Source organism: Ornithorhynchus anatinus, chromosome 7, assembly GCF_004115215.2.
Source record: "Ornithorhynchus anatinus isolate Pmale09 chromosome 7, mOrnAna1.pri.v4, whole genome shotgun sequence".
NCBI lineage: Eukaryota > Metazoa > Chordata > Mammalia > Monotremata > Ornithorhynchidae > Ornithorhynchus > Ornithorhynchus anatinus.
Window position 1 is genome coordinate 71,842,184 of NC_041734.1, and position 20,898 is coordinate 71,863,081.

Sequence of the window (20,898 nt, forward strand, 5' to 3'; positions counted from 1 at the left end):
TCATCCCCATTTTCCAGATGAGGGAACCTAGGCACAGAGAAGTTAAGTGACTTGCCCATAGTCACACAGCTGACAAGTGGCAGAGCCACGGTTCGAACCCCTGACCTCTGACTCCCAAGCCCGTGGTCTTTCCACTGAGGCACGCTGCTTCTCTAAAAATCATGCTGGTATCTGTTAATAATGGCTGGTATTTGGAGAAGCAGCGTGGCTCAGTGGAAAGAGCCGGGCTTGGGAGTCAGAGGGCGTGGGTTCTAATTCCAGCTCCGCCACTTGTCAGCTGTGTGACTTTGGGCAAGTCACTTCACTTCTCTGTGCCTCATCTGTATAATGGGGATTACGACTGTGAGCCCCATGTGGAATAACCTAATTACCTTGTATAATAATGTTGGTATTTGTTAAGCGCTTACTATGTGCAGAGCACTGTTCTAAGCGCTGGGGTAGATACAGGGTAATCAGGTTGTCCCACGTGAGGCTCACAGTTAATCCCCATTTTACAGATGAGGTAACTGAGGCACAGAGAAGTGAAGTGACTTGCCCACAGTCACACAGCTGACAAGTGGCAGAGCCGGGATTCGAACTCATGACCTCTGACTCCCAAGCCCGTGCTCTTTCCACTGAGCCACGCTGCTTGTATCTACCCCCCAGCGCTTAGAACAGTGCTTGGCATATAGTAAGCGCTTAAGAAATACCAGCATTATTATTACTATTATTAAGTGCTTACTATGTGCCACGCACTGTACTCAACGCTGGGGGTGGATTCGAGCAAATCGAGTTGGATATAGTCCCTATCCCCATTTTACAGAGGAGGTAACTTAGGCCCAGAGAAGAGAAGTGACTTGCCCAAGGTCACACAGCAGACAAGCGGCGGAGCGGCATTAGAACCCATGACCTTCTGACTCCCAGGCCCAGGCTCTGTTCACTCGGACATACATCTTCCCATTCCCACGCTCCCTTGTCGCTCCCTCAGCACCGCACCCTACCTGGGGCCCGCACCCCTCTCTCTGGCTCACATTTTCTTGCACAACTGAAATGACTACAGGGCGACTCACCTTCTCCCTCCCTCCTCCTCCCCTATGCCTCTCATCTTCCCTGCTCCTCTCCCCCGCTAGTAATAATAATAATTAGGGTATTTGTTAAGCACTTACTATGTGTCCAGCACTCTTCTAAACGCTAATTATCATCCTATTTGTTAAATCCTTACTAGGTGCTGAGTACAGTCCTAGGCACTGGAACAGATACCAGATTATGAGGTCACAGTCCCTCATTGGGTTCCTAGGCTAAGGGGGAGGGAGAACAGAGATTGATGTCTCATGTTACAGATGGGGAAACTGAGGCACAGACAAATGAGGTGATTTGCCCAAAGTCAAACAGCAGGCAAGTAGCAGAGCCAGGATTAGGACTCAGTTCAATCAATCAATCAATCAATGGTATTAATTGAGTTTTTACTGTGTATAGAACACTGTACTAAGCACTTGGGAGAGTACATTATAACAGAGTTGGTAGAAACGTTCCCTACCTACAGTGAGTTTATTAATAATAATAATACTTATGGTATTTATTAAGCACTTACTATATGCCAAGCAATGTACTAAGCACTGGGGTGGATATGAGAAGCAGCCTGGCTTAATGGAAAGAGCCCGGTTTTGGGAGTCAGAGGTCATGGGTTCCAATCCCAGTTCTGCCACTTGTCAGCTGTGTGACTTTGGGCAAGTCGCTTAACTTCTCTGGGCCTCATTTACCTTATCTGCAAAATGAGGATTAAGACTGGGAGCCCCACGCGGGACAACCTGATTACATTCTATCTTCCCCAGTGCTTAGAACTGTGCTTGGCACCTAGATAAATAATGATAATAATGATGAGAGTAATAATGCTTATTAAGCACTTCATATGTGCTAGGTGCTAGGGTAGATGTAAGATTATCAGATCAGACACAGACCCTGTCATACATGGGGTTTGCAATCCATTCTATCCCTATTTTACAGATGAGAGAACTGAAGTCCCAAGAGTTGAAGGGATTATCCAAGGTCACCCAATAGGCCTGTAAAGGAGCTGGGGTTCCAACTCAGATCTCTTGACTCCCAGTCTTGTGACCTAGTAAAGAAGTGTACCCTAGTGATTAGAGCATGGACCTGGGAGTCAGAGGGCGTAGTTCTAATCCTGATCCTGCCACTTATCTGCTGTGTGACCTTAGGTAGGTCACTTCACGTCTCTGTGCCTCACTTCCCTCATCAGCCAAATGAAGATTCAATGCCTGTTCTCCCTCCTATTCAGACTGCAAGCCTATGTGGGACCTGATTATCCTGTAACTACCCCAACACTCAGTACAGTGCTTGACACATAGTAAGTCCTTAACAAATACCCCAATTACTATTATTATTATTTTTCACTAGGCCACCCAGCCTCCCCTGGATAAATGTTCTCAAAGCAGATGTCGACTGCCATGATTTTAAGGATCCATTGATCCCTAAGGCTTTATTAAAACTACTATTACTAATAATAATAGTAATTCTGGTCATCAGTCATATTGAGTTTTTACTGTGTGCAGACCAGTGTACTAAGCACTTGGGAGAGAACAAAATAATAGGCTTGGTAGACACCTTCTCTGCCCACAGGAGCTTACGGTCTAGAGGGGCTAGGTATCTATGTGCTGTGGGATTGAAGGTGGAATGAATAAGTACAAATCCAAATTCAGAGACAACACAGAGGGAGAGGGAGTAGGGGAAATGGGAGCTTAGTCAGAGTAGGCCTCTTGGAGGTGACGTGATTTTAATAAAGTTTGAAGGTAGGGAGAGAGATCATCTGTCAGGAATGAAGGGGGAGGGAGTTCCAGGCCAGAGGGAGGAGGTGGGCTAGGAGTAGGCGGTGAGGTAGATGAGATCGAAGTATAGTGAATAGGTTGGCATTAGAAAAGTGAAGTGAGCTTGCTGGGTTGTTGTAGGAAATCAGTGAGGTAAGATAGGAGGGAGCAAGGTGATTAAGTGCTTTAAAGTCGATGATAAGGGGTTTCTGTTAGATGCAGGGGGGGGATGGGCAACCACTGGAGGTTCTTGAGGAGTGGGAAGACATGAACTGAACATTTTTTTTGGAAAATGTTCCAGGCAGCAGAGCAAAATATGAACTGTAGTGGGGGCAAGAAGGTCACCAAGAGGCAGTAAGGTCACCAAAGAGGCACCTATTGCAAGGTGCAATAGGATAAGTACTAGGATTAGCATGGTAGCAATTTGGATGGAGAAGAGAGGGCTGATTTTAGCGATGTTATGAATGTGGAACTGGCAGGATTTGGTGACAGATTATGTGGTTTGAACAAGAGAGATAAGCAGAGAAAAATGCCAAGATTATGGGTTTGTGAGTCAGGGAGGATGGGGGTTCTGTCTACAGTGATGGGAAAGTCGCAGGGAGGATAGGGTTTGGGTGGGAAGATGAGGAGTTCTGTTTTGGACACGTTAAGTTTTGAGGTGAGGGGAGGAAATCCAGGTAGAGATATCATGAAGGCAGAAGGAAATGTGAGACTTTAGAGGAGGAGAGAGATCAGGGCTGGAGTTGTAGATTTGGAGTTGTAGATTACTTGCATAGAGTTGGTAGTTGAGGGGTATTTGTTTAGTACTTACTAGGTGTCAAGCACTCTACTAAGCACTGAGTAGATATAAGATAATCAGGTTGGACACAGTACCTGTCCCACATGGAACTCACAAATGTCTCTCCATGGTCCCTTTCTTTCCAATTATGTCCACGGAGCCAGGAAGAGCTGGGTGTGGCTCCAGGTCCTCTTTTCCTTATTCATTCATTCAATTGTATTTATTAAGCACTTACTATGTGCAGAGCTCATAGTGCTCTGCACATATTAAATGCTTGGGAAAGTACACTAAAGCAATAAAGAGTGACAATCCCTGCCAACTGCAGCTGCCATCAGCATCATGTGCAACAGTGAAGAAATGGAGGTGGGTTAGCTTCCCCTCAACATCTGTGTCTGTTACTTAAGTACTAACTCATATAATAATAATAATATAATAATTGTGGTATTTGTTAAGCCCTTACTATGGGCCAGGCACTGTCCTAATTGTTGGGGTGGACCCAATCCCTGTCCCACGTGGGGCTCACCGTCTTAATCCCCATTGTACAGATGAGGTAATTGAGGCACAGAAAAGTGAAATGATTTGCCTAAGGTCACACAGCAGACAAGTAGCAGAGCTGGGATTAGAACCCATGACCATCTGACTCCCAGGCCCATGCTCTCTATCCACAAGACCATGTTACACATCCCCTTCTCCTCCCTCTTCTTATATGTAATTTATTTTAGTGTCTGCCTCACCCACAAGACTGTAAGATCCCTAAGGGCAGGGATTGTGTCTCTTAAGTGTATTGTACTCTCCCAAGCATCTAGTAGGAGTGCTCACTCACAGGCACACCCATCCATCCATCCATCCAAACACACATAGGACATATATATACATACCTGCACACTCAGGCACACACCCACATATATACACACACACACTCAGGCTCTCCATACAGTAGGCACTCAATAATAGGGCATAAGAAGCATCATGGTCTAGTGGAAAGAGCATGGGCTTGGGAGTCAGAGAACCTGGGTTCTAATCCAGGTTCTGCCATTTGTCCGCTGGGTTACCTTGGGCAAGTCACTTAACTTCTATGGGTCTCAGTTACCTTCTATGGAAAATGGGGATTAAGACAATGACCCTTATATAGGACATGGAATGTGTCCAAACTGATTATTCTGTATCTACCCAATCCTGAGTACAGTGTCTGGCAAATAGTAAGTGCTAACAAATATCATTAACAAACAAATCAATGCTTCTTATTACAGGCTGGGTGCTGTTTCAGGGTGCTGAGTGTGGCTGCTGGTGCTGGGTACAGGGTACAGGATGTAGGTGCTAGGTGCTGGGTGTAGGGTGTGGGTGCTGGTTGCTAGGTGCCAGTGCTGAGTGCCAGTGTTGGGTGTTCGTGCTAGGTGCTGGATGCAGCGTTCAGAATGTGGGTTCTGGTGCTGAATGCCAGTGCTGGATAATTGCGCTGGTGCTGGGTGCAGGGTGCAGGATGTGTGTGCTGCTGCTGGGTGCAGGATGGGGATGGTGGATGTTAGATGCTAGTGCTGGTACTGGTGCTAGGTGCCGGTGGTGGTCCTGGTGCTAGTGCCAGTGTTGGTGCTGGTACTAGATGCTGGGTGTAGGGTGAGGATGCTGGGTACTACAGGTGCCAGTGCCAGGTGCTGGTGCTGGTGCTGGGTGCAGGGTGCAAGGTGTAGGTGCTGGATGCTGGTTTCAAGGCTGGGCGCTGGGCTGGAAAAACAAATGCCTGGCATCGGCCCCACCTCCCCCAAGCTCCTCAGGTGCCAGGACAGGGTTAACCCCCAGAGATGTTTGCTTTGAGGTCCCTGAAGAAGAGTCTCTTGGTGGGGGCTCCTAAATGTCCCAGTTGCCCGTCAGGGCCTGCAGAGGACTGGCTGCTCCCTGGGGCGGTTGCAGCGGGCTCTCGCCCATGCGGAACGAGGCTAGGCCAGGCCACAGCCTGGCCAGCAGGTGACCGGAACCACGTGGGGGGCAGCCGGGGCTGTGTGGGGGAGCGGCCAGGGAGCCGTTGGGGGGCATCCAAGCTAATCATTGACTTCCCACTCCCTGTCAGGCTCAGCACTTTGGTCCAGCTGGGGAATTGCTCTGTGCTGGGAAGAAAAGATCCCGGCCTCTTCCTCCTTTCCTTGCTCACTGTGGTCAAGGAATGTGTCTGCTATATTGTTATACTGTACTCTCCCAAGCACTTAGTACACTGCTCTGCACAATAAATATGACTGCCTGACTGAATGACTTCTTGCCTCTCCCTGCACTCACCTCTTCCCTTCCCTCCCTCGCCTTTCCCCTCCCCTCCTCACTCCCCTCACCTCTCATCTCTTCCCCTCTTTTCTTCTCCCACCTCTCCCCTCCCCTCTTGGCCTCTCCACTCCCCTCCCCTTCTAGGCTACCCCTTTCCTTTCCCCCCCATCTCCCCTCCCCCTCCTCTCTCCCATCCCCTTGCCTCTTCCCTCCCCTCCCCTCGTCACCTCTCCTTTCTCCTTTCCTGGGCTCTGACCCTTCTTTGATCCACCCCCCACCATAATAGGCACTGTCTAATTCCCACCTGTGTATTATCTCAGCATTTAGTACAGTGCTCTGTACTAAATATCACTTCTACTTCCCTTCTCAGGCTCTTCTCGTCCTCTCTTCCCTCGCCTCTTTTCTCTCTTCATGCCTTCTCCCTTCTCCAGTTGTCCTCTCTTCTGCCCTCTTTCCTTCCTTCTTTATCCATTCCCCCGCTGGGGCCCAGCCCCCAACCCCAACTGGTTAGAGTCCAAACCCCTTGCCCACCCCCTTCCACTTTCAAACCTCTGAGGGGGAGTAGATTTAGGTGTGGGATTACATGGAGTCCGCCAATATGGGGGTAGAGGGGAGGGCCCAGAGTCAGTGACCTGGCAATTGCTGCTTGGACCCCTCCCTACTTTATTCCCCTGCCACCCTTCACAATCAGAGAGAGAAGCTGAGTCCAGAGAGACTGGTGTTGCTGGACTGCCATACCACTGAGGAGAACACCTCAGCACTCCTGCCTTTCCCTCTTTTTTATGGTGTTTGTTAAGCACTTACTATGTGTCATGCACTATATTAAGCCTGGGTAGATACAAGCTAATCAGGGTGGACACAGTCCATGTCCAACATGGAGCTCACAGTCTTAATTCCCATTTTACAGATGAGGTCACTCGGGCACAGAGAAGTTAAGTGACATCCCCAAGGTCACGCAGTGGACAAGTAGAGAAGCCTGGATTAGAACCCAGTCTTTCTGACTCACAGGCCCATGCTCTATCCATCAGACCACCCTGTTTCTCTCTTCCAAAGTCTGGTGCTAAGTGGCCTGTTGTTCATTTCAAGTCATGAGACCAGAAGAGGCCCCAGCTCCCGTTCTTTTACTGCCATTTCCCAGATCCTCCACCACTGGAATCTCAGGCCCGTCAGGGTTGGGCTCTGCTCAGTCTCTACTACCTCATAGTGCTGAGAGTGCCCTGACCCACTGCCTTGTCCCTGACCTCTCCCTAAACTTTTTCCCCCTCCCATCCTCTGCCCTCTTCCTGCCCACTCCCTACCTCCTGTATCCCTCCTGCCCTTGCCCTGCCCTCCCCTGCCTCCTTCCCTCCCAGTGTCCCTTGCCTGCTCTCACACAGGTACCTCTCCCCCCCACTGGAGTCCCTGATGCAGTCTTCTAGTGCCTCTCTTTTCCTCAGTTCTCCCTCTTCCCTGCCTCTGCCCGCCCTGCCTCTTGTGTTCCCAGACTCCCTCTTCCATCTGCCCCTTCCTCCTCCCTTCTCCCATATCCCCACTCCACCCCATCCCCAATGCTCTCCAAATATTTTTTCTTCTTCCTCCACACCTTGCTTTGCTCTGAGTATGACATATGACCTCTCGAGGGCTCCAAGCTCAGCAGCCCCAACCCAGCATAGAGGCATTGAAGACCTTTGGCTGGCCAAGCCCTCCAGAGATTATTTTTTCCATCCCTGGCTTTCCACCAGATTCCATCTGGCCCTTCCCCAAATATCTTGTGAGGGAGACCCACATTCACCCTTAGCAAGCCAGTCACTGTCTGGAAGTAGGGTGGGAAGAGAGTGTTGGGAGAGTTTTGTATCAATCACCCCTATGAACAACAATCATTGTGATACTTTTCAAGAGCCTTCTCTGAGCTAAGCACTAAGGTAGTTACGAGATAAATTGGATACAGTCCCTGTCCCATATGGGGATTATAGTCTAAGTAGGAGAGAGAACAGGAATTGAATCCCCATTTTAGGAGGAAACCTGGGCCCAGAAAAGTGAAGAGAGTCACCCAAGGTCACATAGCAGGCAAAGGGCAGACCTGGGATTAGAACCTAGGTTCCAGGCCAGTGTTCTTTCCCAAGACCATGCTGCTTTCCATGATCCACCAGCCTGATCTGATTCTTCTGGGAGTGGAAACTGGGCCATTAGACACCAGAGGCCACAAGTCTTCTGCAGAGGATGAGACCGTCCCAGCGGGGAGGAGCTGAGAGTCTGCCTAGTTCAGTGACAAGCCCTCATGGGCACTCAGATAGGTCCCTAACTCCCAAGTAGGGTGGCACTCAGAAGTCCCTAACTCCCAAGTAGGGTTAAACTTTGGGAAGCTCTGGGCGATCTTCCACTGTGTCCACTATGGGTGAGGGGCAGCCCTGCCTAGAAAAAGAGAGATGGAAGGTATGACCTGGGGAATTTATTTTCAGCTCAAAGGCTCTAGGGTTTTGTTTGGCCCTTCTGGCAGAATTCCCAGCTGAGTTCCTGGTTTTCTCCTCTCTCCATTTACTTTTAGCTCTCCCTGTCTCTGCTCCCCACCTCCCACAAGAAGAGGGCTGATTCTTAACTTGGGGTTTGTAGCCCCTCGGGCTGCCCTGACTCAGCAGCCAGGGGTGCTTGGCAAGGGGTCTAAGAATGGGCACTAAAAAAGGGCTTGGGCAGAAGCAGTTTTCTTCTGGAAGTTTTCCAGGTGCCCAGGGTTCTCCAATTAGAGTTTGGGTGGGGCAAGGAGGGCGGGGCGGGTGGGTGTTAGGGGCAGGCTGGGCAGGGTGCCCAGGTGCCAATGTCCACGGGAGCTTCTAATCTCAGCAGGTTCCCCAGCCTTCTCCTGTTGGGCGGGTGGGAAAGGCCAGATCCCTGCCCCAATGTCCACTCATGGTAGCCCCCTCCCCCAACTTCCAGACCTTTAAAGGAACAGCCAGTCACCATGGTACCAGGTCGACTGGTCTCTGCCTCTCCCTTCCGGAGTTTACACTGATAATGGTTGGGAGAGCGGGTGGGTGTGTGGGAGGAGTGGCAGGGCATGGCTGTATGGTTTATGTACTTATGTTATTATCTGTAATTTATCTATTTATATTATTATAATGAGGGTGTGTTTTTAAGTGCTTACTAGGTGCCAGATACTGTACTAAGCATGGGGGTGCATACAAGCAAATCGGGTTGAACACAGTCCCTGTCCCATGTGGTGCTTGCCGTCTCAAACCCCATTTTACAGATGAGGTAACTGAGGCCCAGAGAAGTGAAGTGACTTGTCCAAGGTCACACAGTAGACGAGTGGCAGAGCTGGTATGAGAACCCATGACCTTCTGACTCCCAGGTCCATGCTCTATCCACTACTCCACATATCTGTCTCCCCCTCCAGATTGTAAGCTCACTGTGGGGAGGGAATGTGTCTATTATATTGTTATACTGTACTCTCCCAAGCGTTTAGTACAGTGCTCTCCACACAGTAAACTCTCAATAAATACAACCGACTGACTGCCTGAGTGGCACTAGTTGAGCTGAGCCTCTCAAGCCTGGCTTCGCCCAAGGAGGGCCTGGGTTCAGTCAGACCAAAGAGGATCCTGCCAACTTGCTACTAAAGGTTGTTCTCTCTTTTCCCCTCATCTACTACTTGGAGGTGTCCTCTTCCTGCCCCCTTGGGCCTCCTCAAGCAGCATGGCTCAGTGGAAAGAGCCCGGGCTTGGAAGTCAGAGGTCATGGGTTCGAATCCCAGCTCTGCCGCTTGTCAGCTGTGTGACTGTGGGCAAGTCACTTCACTTCTCTGGGGCTCAGTTCCCTCATCTGGAAAATGGGGATGAAGACTGTGAGCCTCATGTGGGACAACTTGATTACCCTGTATCTCCCCCAGCGCTTAGAACAGTGCTCTGCACATAGTAAGCGCTTAACAAATACCAACATTATAACATTCTCTTAGTGCGGTGGGCAGCTGCTAGGAAGAGATGTCCTTTCCTTTAGGGAAGCAGCGTGGCTCACTGGAAAGAGCACGGGCTTTGGAGTCAGAGGTCATGGGTTCGAACCCTGGCTCTACCACTTGTCAGCTGTGTGACTGCGGGCAAGTCACTTCACTTCTCGGTGCCTCAGTTCCCTCATCTGGAAAATGGGGATTAAGACTGTGAGCCCCACGTGGGACAACCTGATTCCCCTGTGTCTACCCCAGCGCTTAGAACAGTGCTCGGCACATAGTAAGCGCTTAACAAATACCAACATTATTACTTTCCTCCCTTTTTCTAATTATAGGGGAGGTGGGAGGAGACTTATTAAAATCACATCTCCTCCAAGAGGGCTTCCCCAACTAAGCCCTTATTTCCTCTTCTCCCACTCCCTTTTGCATCGCTCTTGAACTTGGACTTATTTCCTTTACTCACTTCTCCCTCAGCACTTATGTACACATCTGTAATTTATTTATTCATATTAATGTCTGTCTGCCCCTCTAGACTAAAACCTTGTTGTGGGCAGGGAACGTGTCTACTAACTCTGTTAGAATGTACCCTCCCAAGCGCTTAGTACAGTGCACAGCTCTAAGGAAGGGCTCAATAAATGCGATTGACTGATTGAGATAAAGTGGGAGAATCCCTGCTCTAGAATTATGGAGGCGCCATCTAGTCGCGATTTACAGAACTGCAAGGGATCTTCGGGATCTTGGACAGCCCAGTGGGTGTCAGTGCAGCATCAGACCTTCTTCTTGGCCGAGGGAGATGGGAAACCCCTCGTCCATCTGGGCCTAACGAAGTTTTAGGAGAATAGGGCAGAGCCTTGGACATCAGAAAAGGCCTTGGCCGGAAATGAGTAGATCTAGAAAATTAGAAAAGCAGTGTTGCCTAGTGAAAAGAGCCCAGGTTCGGGAAGAGATCTGGGCTCTCATTCAGGTTCCACCATTTGCCTGCTGTGTGACCTTTGGCAAATCACTTTAGCATCTTTAAAAGGGGATTCAATCCCTTCTCTCACCTTAGACTGCCAGTGGGACAGGGATCATCACTTGCGTGGCTCAGTGGAAAGAGCCCGGGCTTGGGAGTCAGAGGTCATGGGTTCGAATCCCCGCTCTGCTACTTGTCAGCTGACTGTGGGCAAGTCACTTCACTTCTCTGTGCCTCAGTTCCCTCATCTGGAAAATGGGGATGAAGACTGTGAGCCTCACGTGGGACAACCTGATTACCCCGTATCTACCCCAGCGCTTAGAACACTGCTCTGCACATAGTAAGCACTTAACAAATATCAACATTATTATTATTATTATTATTGCACTATATCTACCCTACCAGTGCTTGGCACATGGGAGGCGCTTTGGCACATAGGAGGTGCTTTGGCAAATACGAGGCACTTCGCAAAGCCCACAGTTATTATTATCGTTATTACTGGAATTGGAGTTGGATCAAGTGACTGTAAAGTAGCTATAAACCCCATTTCTCCACCTGCAGTTCCTGGGGCCACCCTGTTCTGGCTTCCCAGGAAACAATTATATAAGCTCATTGTGGGCAGGGAATGTGGCAGTTTATTGTTGTATTGTACTCTCCCAAGCACTTAGTACAGTGCTCTGCACCCAGTAAACCCTCAATAAATTTGGTTGAGTAAACTAATGAATGAATTATGACAAATGGAGACACTGGAGCTAGGATTCCCAGTATTCTTGGAGGCCTTTCTTTCTCTGATGTGTTCACAAAACATCCTCCCAGACCTCATTCCTTCCATCTGAGTCTGGTTCTAGCCCTCCCAATCGCCTGCAAGATGGGGAGGGAGTGGGGAAAATGGAGGACAGAAGGGGAGAGGGGTATTCTCTAGGATACACAGCAAGTCAGTGGCAGAGCCAGTCTGCCCCCCAGGTGTCTTCTGCTGTATCTTTCCCACACTCAGCAGGGGGGACAATCCTCCCAGCATTGTTTCAGAGGCTGGGAGAGAGGGAGGGGAGAAGGGCCGGCCAAAGGGAAGGGCCCTAGGAATTGAGTCCATATGGTGGCCTCCCACCCCCACCCAAAGCAATAACCACAAAAACCTCCAACCTGCCAGGATATGGCTTCTTTTAATAGACAGGCAAGGAGTCACACCTGAAAAGTGGAAGGAAGGGAAAGGGTGGGACAAGAACAGAGAAGAGAGTGAAAGGGGAGGGAAGGGCTTTAGGGGGAGATTGCCAGCCTGGCACTTGCCTGGCAGGGATGCGGGGAAGCCCCTTGTGGGCAGGTGGGCAGGGTGAGTTGGGGGGAGAATGGCAGGGATGCCACGGGGAAGAATGAGCTCTGGGGACCTTCCTGGCTTGGCAGGGGCTGAGATGCAACCTCAGATCAAGCCCGTAGCCTGGGGTCGAGCTGCAGCCTCAGGTCGGGTCTCAGCCTAGGTTCCTCCCACAGTGGGTGCTCCAAGTCCGCTTCCCTGGCCGGCTTCACTGGGGGCTGCAGCCCAGGGTGGTTGGTAACTGGCAATGGCCATGAGGCCGGACCCAGGAGTTTCAGGCCACGAGATCTGGCAGAAGCGTTTGAAGGACTGCTCTCCGCGGGGGCCAGGAGGAGGGGCGTGAGCGCAGGCAGGGTCAGTGGGCAAGGGCTGTTGCTACAGTTCAGTCAGGAAAACCCACCTGGAAGAAAAAGTCAGAGAGCATCTGCCTGGAATGGGGAGTGGCAAAGAAGGAGAAGGACTGGATTTCCCCCTTGGCCAAATGACCCTGAGGACCCTCTCCCAGGGAGGGCTGCGCTGAAATAGTCCAAAGACTGTATGCTCCATGTGGGCAGGTTTAATGTTTAAAAATGATATTGTGCTCACCCAAGCACTTAGTCCAGTGCTCTGCACCCAAGTGCTCAGTAAATATCAACGTGCCCTTTAGTGCCTGTGGTACTCCTCCTAAACCACTCACACAGCTCCTCCCCAATACTTCCTGGTTCCATCCCTGGATGTTCCCCTTCATTCCAGCCAAGATACACTCCATCTCTCCCAAGCTCCTCTGCCCATCATAGCCAACCATGCCCCCTCCTTCCCAGGCTCCATTCCACCCCCTCACTGCTAATCATGCCCTGTCCTACCCAAGCTCCACCCCCACCCTTTCATAGCCAGGCATGCCCCCTCCCATCGCAGCACAGTCCCCCTTCCAGAGCATCTCCTAATCTTCTGGGCTCAACCTCATGGCGACCCCAGCCATGGGAGTTGGGGGGGAGCAGAGAGTTGGGATGACAAGGGGGTTGGAGGGTCCACAGGGCCACGCTCACTACCTTTCACTGGGTAGTTGGAGACTTGGCGGCATCAAACATCTTCTTCCGTCCCTCCATGCCAGACATGGCCTCAACGTTCTTCCTCCAGTCACCCACCTCCACCGGGCGCTCCTGTGGTACATGCAGGGTGAGGAATTGGGGAGGGCTCACCCAAGCTGAGAATTTTAACTTGGATGGGAGCTGGGCCAGCAGACTAAAACCTCTCCTTCCTTGCCTCACAGATCACCATGGCCTCTTCTTCCCAGAAGCCTTCCCTGCCAAAATGTGAGGTCTGGGGAGAGGGCGTCAGGGAGGAGATAAGGAGCCACATGTCCCTTTGCATCATTGCTTAAGACCCCCTTCCCCTAATTAAACCTATTTACTCTGATCATTCCACCACCCACTCCTATTCTTTGACCACTCCATGACGCACTCCTCTACTCTGACCATTCCCAATCCACTCTCTTCTAACCAATCCACAACCTACTCCTCTCTTCTGACCAATCCACAACTGACTCCTCTCCTCTTATAAACCAGTCCTCAACCCACTTCTCTCCTCTCATAAACCAGTCCTCAACCCACTCCTCTCTTCTGACCAATCCCCGACCCATCACTCTCCTCTGACTGATCCACAAGCTACTCATCTCCTCTCACCAACCAATCCACAACCTACCTCTCTCCTCTGACCAACCCATGGCCTACTCCTCTCTTCTCATCAATCTTCAAAAGACTAGTCTCCTCTCACCAGTCTACGACTCACCTTTTTTTTCTGACCAATCCATGACCCATTCCTCTTTCTTTCTAACCAATCCAGAACCCACTTTTCTCTGTACTCTCCAAAACACTTAGTACAATGCTTTGCACACAGCAAGCACTCAGTAAACATGATTGAATGAATGAGTGAATGACCAATTGCTATCCCCCACTTAAAAGCCTTATTGAAGGCATATTTTGTCTACGAGGCCTTCCCTGACTAAGCCTTCCTTTCCTCTGCTCCCACTCCCTTCTGCACCACCCTGACTTGCTCCCTTTATTCATCCCTCCTCCCAACCCCACAGCACTTGAGTACATATCTGTAATGTATTTTATATTAACGCCTCTCTCCCCCTCTAGGCTGGTAGCTCACTGTGGGCAGAGAATGTATCTGTTTATTATTATACTGTACTCTCCCCAGCACTCAGTACAGTACTCGGCACACGGTAAGTGCTCAATAAATACAATTGACTCACTCACCAATCCACAATCCACCTCTCTCTTCTCTGACCAATCAATCCACGACCAACTCCTCTCCTCCCCTTCAATGCAGGCTGTCCTTTCTGTCCCTGTCTGTCTTTATGGGCTTGGGTGGTCCCAGTGCCTGACCTGTCACCCATTAGCCTGGGTATTTCTCCAGGCAGGGACTCTCTGTGCCCTCTACCATGACCTCAATCCTCTGTTTTACACTTTCTGAGCTCTCCGGACTGTTCAGATTTTGGCTTAGATCCTGGCTACCCAGGCCCATAAACCCAGTCCTCAGGCAAACAGGACTTTAATCCCTGGAGAAGGTCACACTCCTTTCCTGCCTCAACCCTGCCCTGCTCCCGGATCCTGCCACTCTATGGTTGTCAGGAGTCAGAGCCGTGACACCTAGGAAAGAGGCAGGGGTGGGGGTGGAGTTGGCAGCTTTCTCCCCAGAATGAGAACCTCCCCAGTTACCTAATGAGCCCCCAACATGTGATCCTCCTTTCTACACCTAGGGAGGGCTGATGGCTTTGCTAGAGTTGGGGATCTGTGATGAGGTGAATCTGAAACTCACCAGGAGAGGGGACAAGGGAAGTAATCTTGGATGAGTAAGGAGGTACACTGTGGTTCCTTTGGCACTGCGTGGGTGGCCCCGCCCTCATCCTGTGGCCCCTCCCCTTGCTCATTTCCAGTGAAAGCTCAAGGGTGGTTGGCAGTGACTCCCACCTTCTCTGAGTCCTCCTTCTTGACCGACTTGAGGTTGGCCCTCAGGTCCATGGACACCTTGTGCTTGGAGCCAAGCAGGGCCCGGAGCATGGCGTCAGCTGAGACCCGAACCCGGCGAAGAGGGGGGCGCTTGAACTTCCCCCGCAGGTCCAGCACCTTCAGCTTCAGATCTTTGATCTGCATGGGAAAGGGAGAGAGATCCAGCACCCAGAGGTTGGAAACTGCAGCACAAGCTTCACTGCCAGACGAGGTCCGGCCCCACCTGCTTCTTCCAACAACCTCCTGTGCCTTGCAGAAAGCTGAGACCTTGGGAACCGCAGACCACGAACTGAGAAAACAACCACTCTCCCGCTTCCCAACAGGAAATCCTGCTTTCTGCCAGCAAAAAAAGAGGCAGCAATGTGGCCTAGGAGAAAAAGCATGGGCCTGGGAATCAGGAGACCTGAGTTCTAATCCTGACTCTGACACTTATCTGCTGTGTGACCTTGGGCAAGTCACTTAGCCTTTCTACACATTAGTTTCCTCATCTGTATCTGTTGCCCATCTTTCTGTGAGTCCCATTCATTCATTTATTCATTCAATCATTTATTGAGCGCTTATCATGTGCAGAGCACTGAACTAAGTGCCATGTAGAACAGGGACTGTCTGATCTGACTGTATTGTATTTACCTCAGGGGTTGGCACATAGTAAGTGTTTAATAAATACCACTATTATTATTATAAATAATTTACTTTACTACCTGAGGTGCCCCTAGGGGAAAAGGAGCTTAGACTCAGGAAATCAGCTGGTTCTTGTCCTGGAAGAGTGGCAAAGTGACCTAGTGGGGACAGGAAGTCAGAAGACGCAGATCCTAAACTAAGCCCTGCCACTGAGCTGCCAGGTCACCTTGGGCAAATCACTTAACCTCTCTAGACTGCAAAATGGGGCTAAAATACCTGCTTTCATGACCTATGAGACCATGGGCTCCAGGGGGAACAAGGACTGGGCCTGATCTGTCTTCTTTGTACCTTTCCCAGAGCTTGGCACATAACTAGCGCTTAATATGGGAAGCAGCATGGCCTAGTGGAGAGACCACAGGACTTGGAGTCAGAAGGACATGGGTTCTAATCCTGCCTCCACCACTTGTCTGCTATGAGACCTTGGGCAAGTTACTTTTCTGTGCCTCAGTTACCTCACCTGTAAAATGGGAATTAAGATTGTGAGTCCTATGTGGGATAGGGACTGTGTCCAACCTGATTAGCTTGTATCTACTCTGGCACTTGGAACAGTGCTTGACACCTAGTAAGCACTTAAATACTATTATTATTATTATCATTATTAATAAGCCATCATTATTTTGGAAATCTGTGCTGAGTGTTTGTTTAGTCAGGTGCAGATACCTACCAACTCTGGAGGTTGGTAGGTTGGGAATCTGTGGTCTAAAGAGTTACTCTCATCCCTGGCCTTGTGGGAAAGAGTTGTTTTTGTGGGTTTTTTTTAATGGTATGTGTCAAGCACTTTTCTAAGTCCTGGGGTTGGGGCTGACATTCTAAGTAGGAGGAAGAACTGGTATTGAAATCCCATTTTACAGTTGAGGAAACTAAATCATAGAGAAGTTAAGTGACTTTTCCAAGGTCATACAGCAGGTAAGCAACAGAGCTGGGATTAGAACCAATTGGTTCTACAAGCTCACGCTGCAGTTCAGAACCTGCCAGCATCTATCTAATGGTGCAGAAGTTTAGATTGAAGATGCCTCAGAGGGGTCCTTAAGACCTGCCCCCTGAGGTCATGTTTGCCAGACTGAGGAGAGAGAGCTGTGCTCCTAGATTCAGGAGACCCGCGTTCTAGGCCCAACTCTGTACCCAGCTAACAGGGGCGGAGGTGGCATTTGCTAGTGGCAATGGGCCATGCCCCTTCCCGCCCATTCGCTTGTGACATCTCAGGCCCCAGCCAAAACACGACCAAAACAAAACAGGAAGGAGACAGCACACATGCCACCAGCACTGAAATTGACTCCCTCCTGTGCAGATTCTCAGGTCTGAAGCTCCAGGATGGAGGTTCATCCTCCCCACTTCCATTATCGACATCATCATCACTGGGCTGATCAGCCGGCCGAGGTCTCTGGCCACCTGGCCCTGGACCCTCACCTCTCGGGTGTTGTGGACGCACTTGGCCTCGATGTCGTACCTCTCTTCGTCCACCACTTCCACCTTCTCATGCAGTTCCCGGCACAAGTCCTGGTGGGGGACGGAGAGAAGGAAACTGGTGGTGGAGCAGCCCAATTAGGTTTGAGAGAGGAGAGGGTGTGTGTGTGTGGGGGGAGGTTGGGGGCCATTGGGCACCTAGGTTGGGGGTACGGGGAAAGGGAGTCTCTATTGAGCTCTCCCAAGAGCTTCGTACCATTGATTGATTGATTCTCCTCCCCTAGTTTGTAATCACCTTGAGGGAAAGGATCATGTCTATCAATCATATTTATCGAGTGTTTATGTGGGCAGAGCAGTGGTACTAAGCACTCGGAAGAGTACAACATAACAGATTTGGTAGACATGTTCTCCGCCCACAACAGTATCCACTGTATCCAAAAGTATTGTACTCTCTCCCAAGCACTTAGTACAATGCTCTGCACAGAGTAAATGTTCAGTAAATACTAATGATGGATCAACTGATTCTCCTCCACTAGCTTGTAAGATCCTTTGAGGGCAGGGATTATGTTTAGCTATTCTATTGTACTTGCCCAGGTGCTTAGTACAGTGTTCTGCAAAGAACAGAGACTCAGTAAATACTATTAATTAATTGACCGAGAGGCTTTGCAGCTTGGGAGGAGAATGAGGGGGAGTTGGGTCCCCATAGCCAGGGCTTTAGCTGGTCATGAGGCAAGGTCTGGTGTAAAAATGAGATCCTGAAGGAGGGCTCTGACAGCAAAGGAAAGGCAGGTGGACTGGAAAATAGGGGCCTCCTGGGTTCTAATCCCTCTTCCGCCCCTAACTTGCTATGTGAACTCAGGGGCCTCACTCAGCCAATCTGGGCCTCAGTTTTCCTTGCTTGTAAAATCGCCCTGTCTCTCCCTTCCCTGTGGGGACAGGATGAGAACAAAGTGAGATATCAGATGGGAAAAGGCACAGAACTCCCAGGAAGAGTGCTACTCAACTTCGTGAAGTGCAACCAACCTAACACAGGTGTCTCCATCAAAGCTCTTCCCACCCTACAAAGAAGTGCTCATTCTATCTGGTGGAAGAAATCCCAGGTAGGAAGAAGTAGAGTTAAGGAAGAGGGGTTGTAGGAAGAGGGCAGTCATGGAAACCTAGCTGCCACCTTGGAACCTTGGAACCTCCACCTCTCCTGACAGCTATGCCCGTGCCCCAACTTCCCCTGGGGTGGGCAGCGGCTTACCTGGAGGTCACTGAGGGACAGTCCCCTGGTCTGGAGGGTTGGGATCCGTTCGGCGAGGTAGCGCTCCTTCTCAGCTTCCCTCTCCAAGTGCTCTTGTTCCCAGCACTCCTTAGCTTTGGCCAGCATCAAGCTCTAGAGCACACAGGAGCAGAGAACCCACTGAAGGATGGGCCCCATCTGATTAGGACCTCCCTCCTTGGGCCTGCCCCTCCCCTCAGCCAATCCCAGCTTCAGCCTCCTCCCCTCCCTTATTTCTCCCCAGCCCACCCTTTTTCCCCTCCCCCCTGCCTCACCCAAGAGACATCTGGGGTATTAGCCCTCCGAGACCCTGACCCCTCCTCAGCCCTCCATCCCAGCCCCACCTCATTCTCAGGGACCCCCTGGATTGGGCAGACAATTCTGAGTGGACTCACCTTTAGCAGGAGCTTGCGTGAAGCCGTGATCTTGGATTTCCTCTGAGCAAAACAGAAGGGAAGGGAGAGGCAGGTCGGTGACTCCCTCACCCAACCTGCCAACAACTCCACAAATTCCGAAATGGGGGTAGGTGGACAGGTCATTGGCAAGCCAATTCCCAGAATGCTCTTCTGTACTTAAGACGCTAAAACTAACCTCCTTCCCGGCGCTATCAGAGTCCCCACTTCAGCCAACTCCTCAAAGAAAACGAATCCCTGAGGCTGTTAACAGCAGCATCCTTCCTCGGTAGTCACCCTCCAACAGCCAAGTTCTCCACGCCCCAGCTCTGCCCACCTTCACGTGACAGGCTCTGGCCCTTGGTTACTAAGCAGTAGCCATTATCTCCACGAATGGTAAAGTGCTTAGTAGAGTGCTCTGCACACAGTAAGTGCTCAATAAATACCATTGTTAGATCGATTGGTTTCCAACCACAAGCTTTGTGGTTTTCCCAAAAGCGACTCCCCTGTTCACTATCTGTGTTCCTTTCCTTGTTCAGGAGATCTTCCCCAGGATCTCCCCTTGATTCTTTCTGGACCCATCCAGGGGATGACTTCAAACCCTTCTCTCTATCTTCAAGATGCGAATAATGTTGCTATTTGTTAAGCACTTGCTATGTGCCAAGCACTGTTCTAAGAGTTGGGGTTGATACAAGGTAACTAGATTGTCCCACGTGGGGTTTACAGTCTTAATCCCCATTTTACAGATGAGGTAACTGAGGCACAGAAAAGCTAAGTGACTTGCCCAAGGTCACACAGCTGACAAGAGGGAGAGTCGGGATTAGAACCCATGACCTCTGACTCCCAAGCCTGTGCTCTTTCCATTAAGCCACGTTGCTTCTCTATGAGACCAAAGTCACAGGACCCCATTTAGACTGTGAGCCCATCATTGGGCAGGGATTGTCTCTACCTGTTGCCGAATTGCACATTCCAAGAGCTTAGTACAGTGCTCTGCACATAGTAAGTGCTCAATAAATACTATTCAATGAATGAATGACCCTTACCTACAATCAATCAATGGCATTTATTGAGCACTTTCTGGATACAGAGCATTGCAATAAGCACTTGGGAGGGTACAATATAACAGAGTTGATAGAGACGTTTCCCACTCATGAGGCGCTTACAAACACCATTCGAAGATTGCGGGGGGTGGGGGTGGTGCACTCTGGTATAACAATGGGGTAAAGAGACCCCTCCCCATGCCCCTTCTCCCCCTTCTGCACCCCTCATCCCTCCTCCTCCCCCAATTCCCAAATCTCTTACCTCCCTTCAGAGATCCATTCAGAGAAGGAAAAAGAGAGAGGAGAGAAGAACAAAAGAGTGAGGATGAAGAAGAATTCTACAGACTGATTACGCAGAATATCTCTGGCTGGTGTCCACAGACAGTAGTTCACCAAAACTAGAGCAGGTCTAAAAAAGAACCTGGCAGTTGGCCAATTAAGAATTGTCATGAAAGGAAAAAAAACCTTCTCATGTCAATCATCCTTCCAGTCTTCCCTGGCACCGACGAGACGGGGTCCGGCTAAGCTTCGGAGAGGGAGGTCCGACAGGAGGTGGGTGGCTAGGGACCTGGGAAATTTGGAATTTAATAACGATGGCATTTATTAAATTTCTACTATGTGCAAATGCTGTGGTACACAAAAAGTAATTAGATTAGACACAGTTTAAGAGGGAGGGAGAATAAGTATTTTATTACCATTTTACAGATAAGGAAACTGAGGTCCAGAGAAGTTAAGTGGCTCACCCAAGGTCATACAGCAGGGAAGGAGAAGGCAGAGCCAGAACTAGATCCAGGTCTCCTGGTTCCTAGTCCACACTCTTTTCATGAGACCATGCTGGTTTTCTCAATCCATGTGCAAAATTCTTGGACTACTGTCACTTTGTGAGAAGCAGCGTGGGCCTAATGGATAGAGGATGGGCTTGGGAGTCAGAAGGACCTGGTTTCTAATCCCAGCCCCTTCACTTCTCTGTTGTGTGATCTTGGGCAAGTTATTCCATTTCCTCTGTGCCTCAACTATAAAATGGGGATTAAGACTGTGAGCCCCATGTGGGACAAGGACTGTGTCCAACCTAATTAGCATGTATTTACCGCAGCAGCCGTTTAGAACGGTGCTTGACACATAGT

At 50.1% G+C, this 20,898-nt stretch overlaps 1 protein-coding gene across 1 annotated transcript in view; it reads right to left on the reverse strand.

Moving 5' to 3' along the window:
- Positions 1-11,825: 11,825 nt before the first annotated feature.
- TNNI1 (troponin I1, slow skeletal type) overlaps positions 11,826-20,898 on the reverse strand; it is a 28,072-nt gene continuing 18,999 nt past the window's right edge. Inside the window, exons 4-9 of the mRNA XM_029069677.2 lie at positions 18,738-18,779; positions 18,325-18,456; positions 17,082-17,171; positions 14,955-15,131; positions 13,029-13,139; positions 11,826-12,400 (exon numbers count right to left, since the gene is read on the reverse strand). Of these exons, the coding sequence (XP_028925510.1) occupies positions 13,032-13,139; positions 14,955-15,131; positions 17,082-17,171; positions 18,325-18,456; positions 18,738-18,779 (549 nt within the window). The 3' untranslated portion in view covers positions 11,826-12,400; positions 13,029-13,031. The remainder of the gene's footprint in view (positions 12,401-13,028; positions 13,140-14,954; positions 15,132-17,081; positions 17,172-18,324; positions 18,457-18,737; positions 18,780-20,898) is intronic.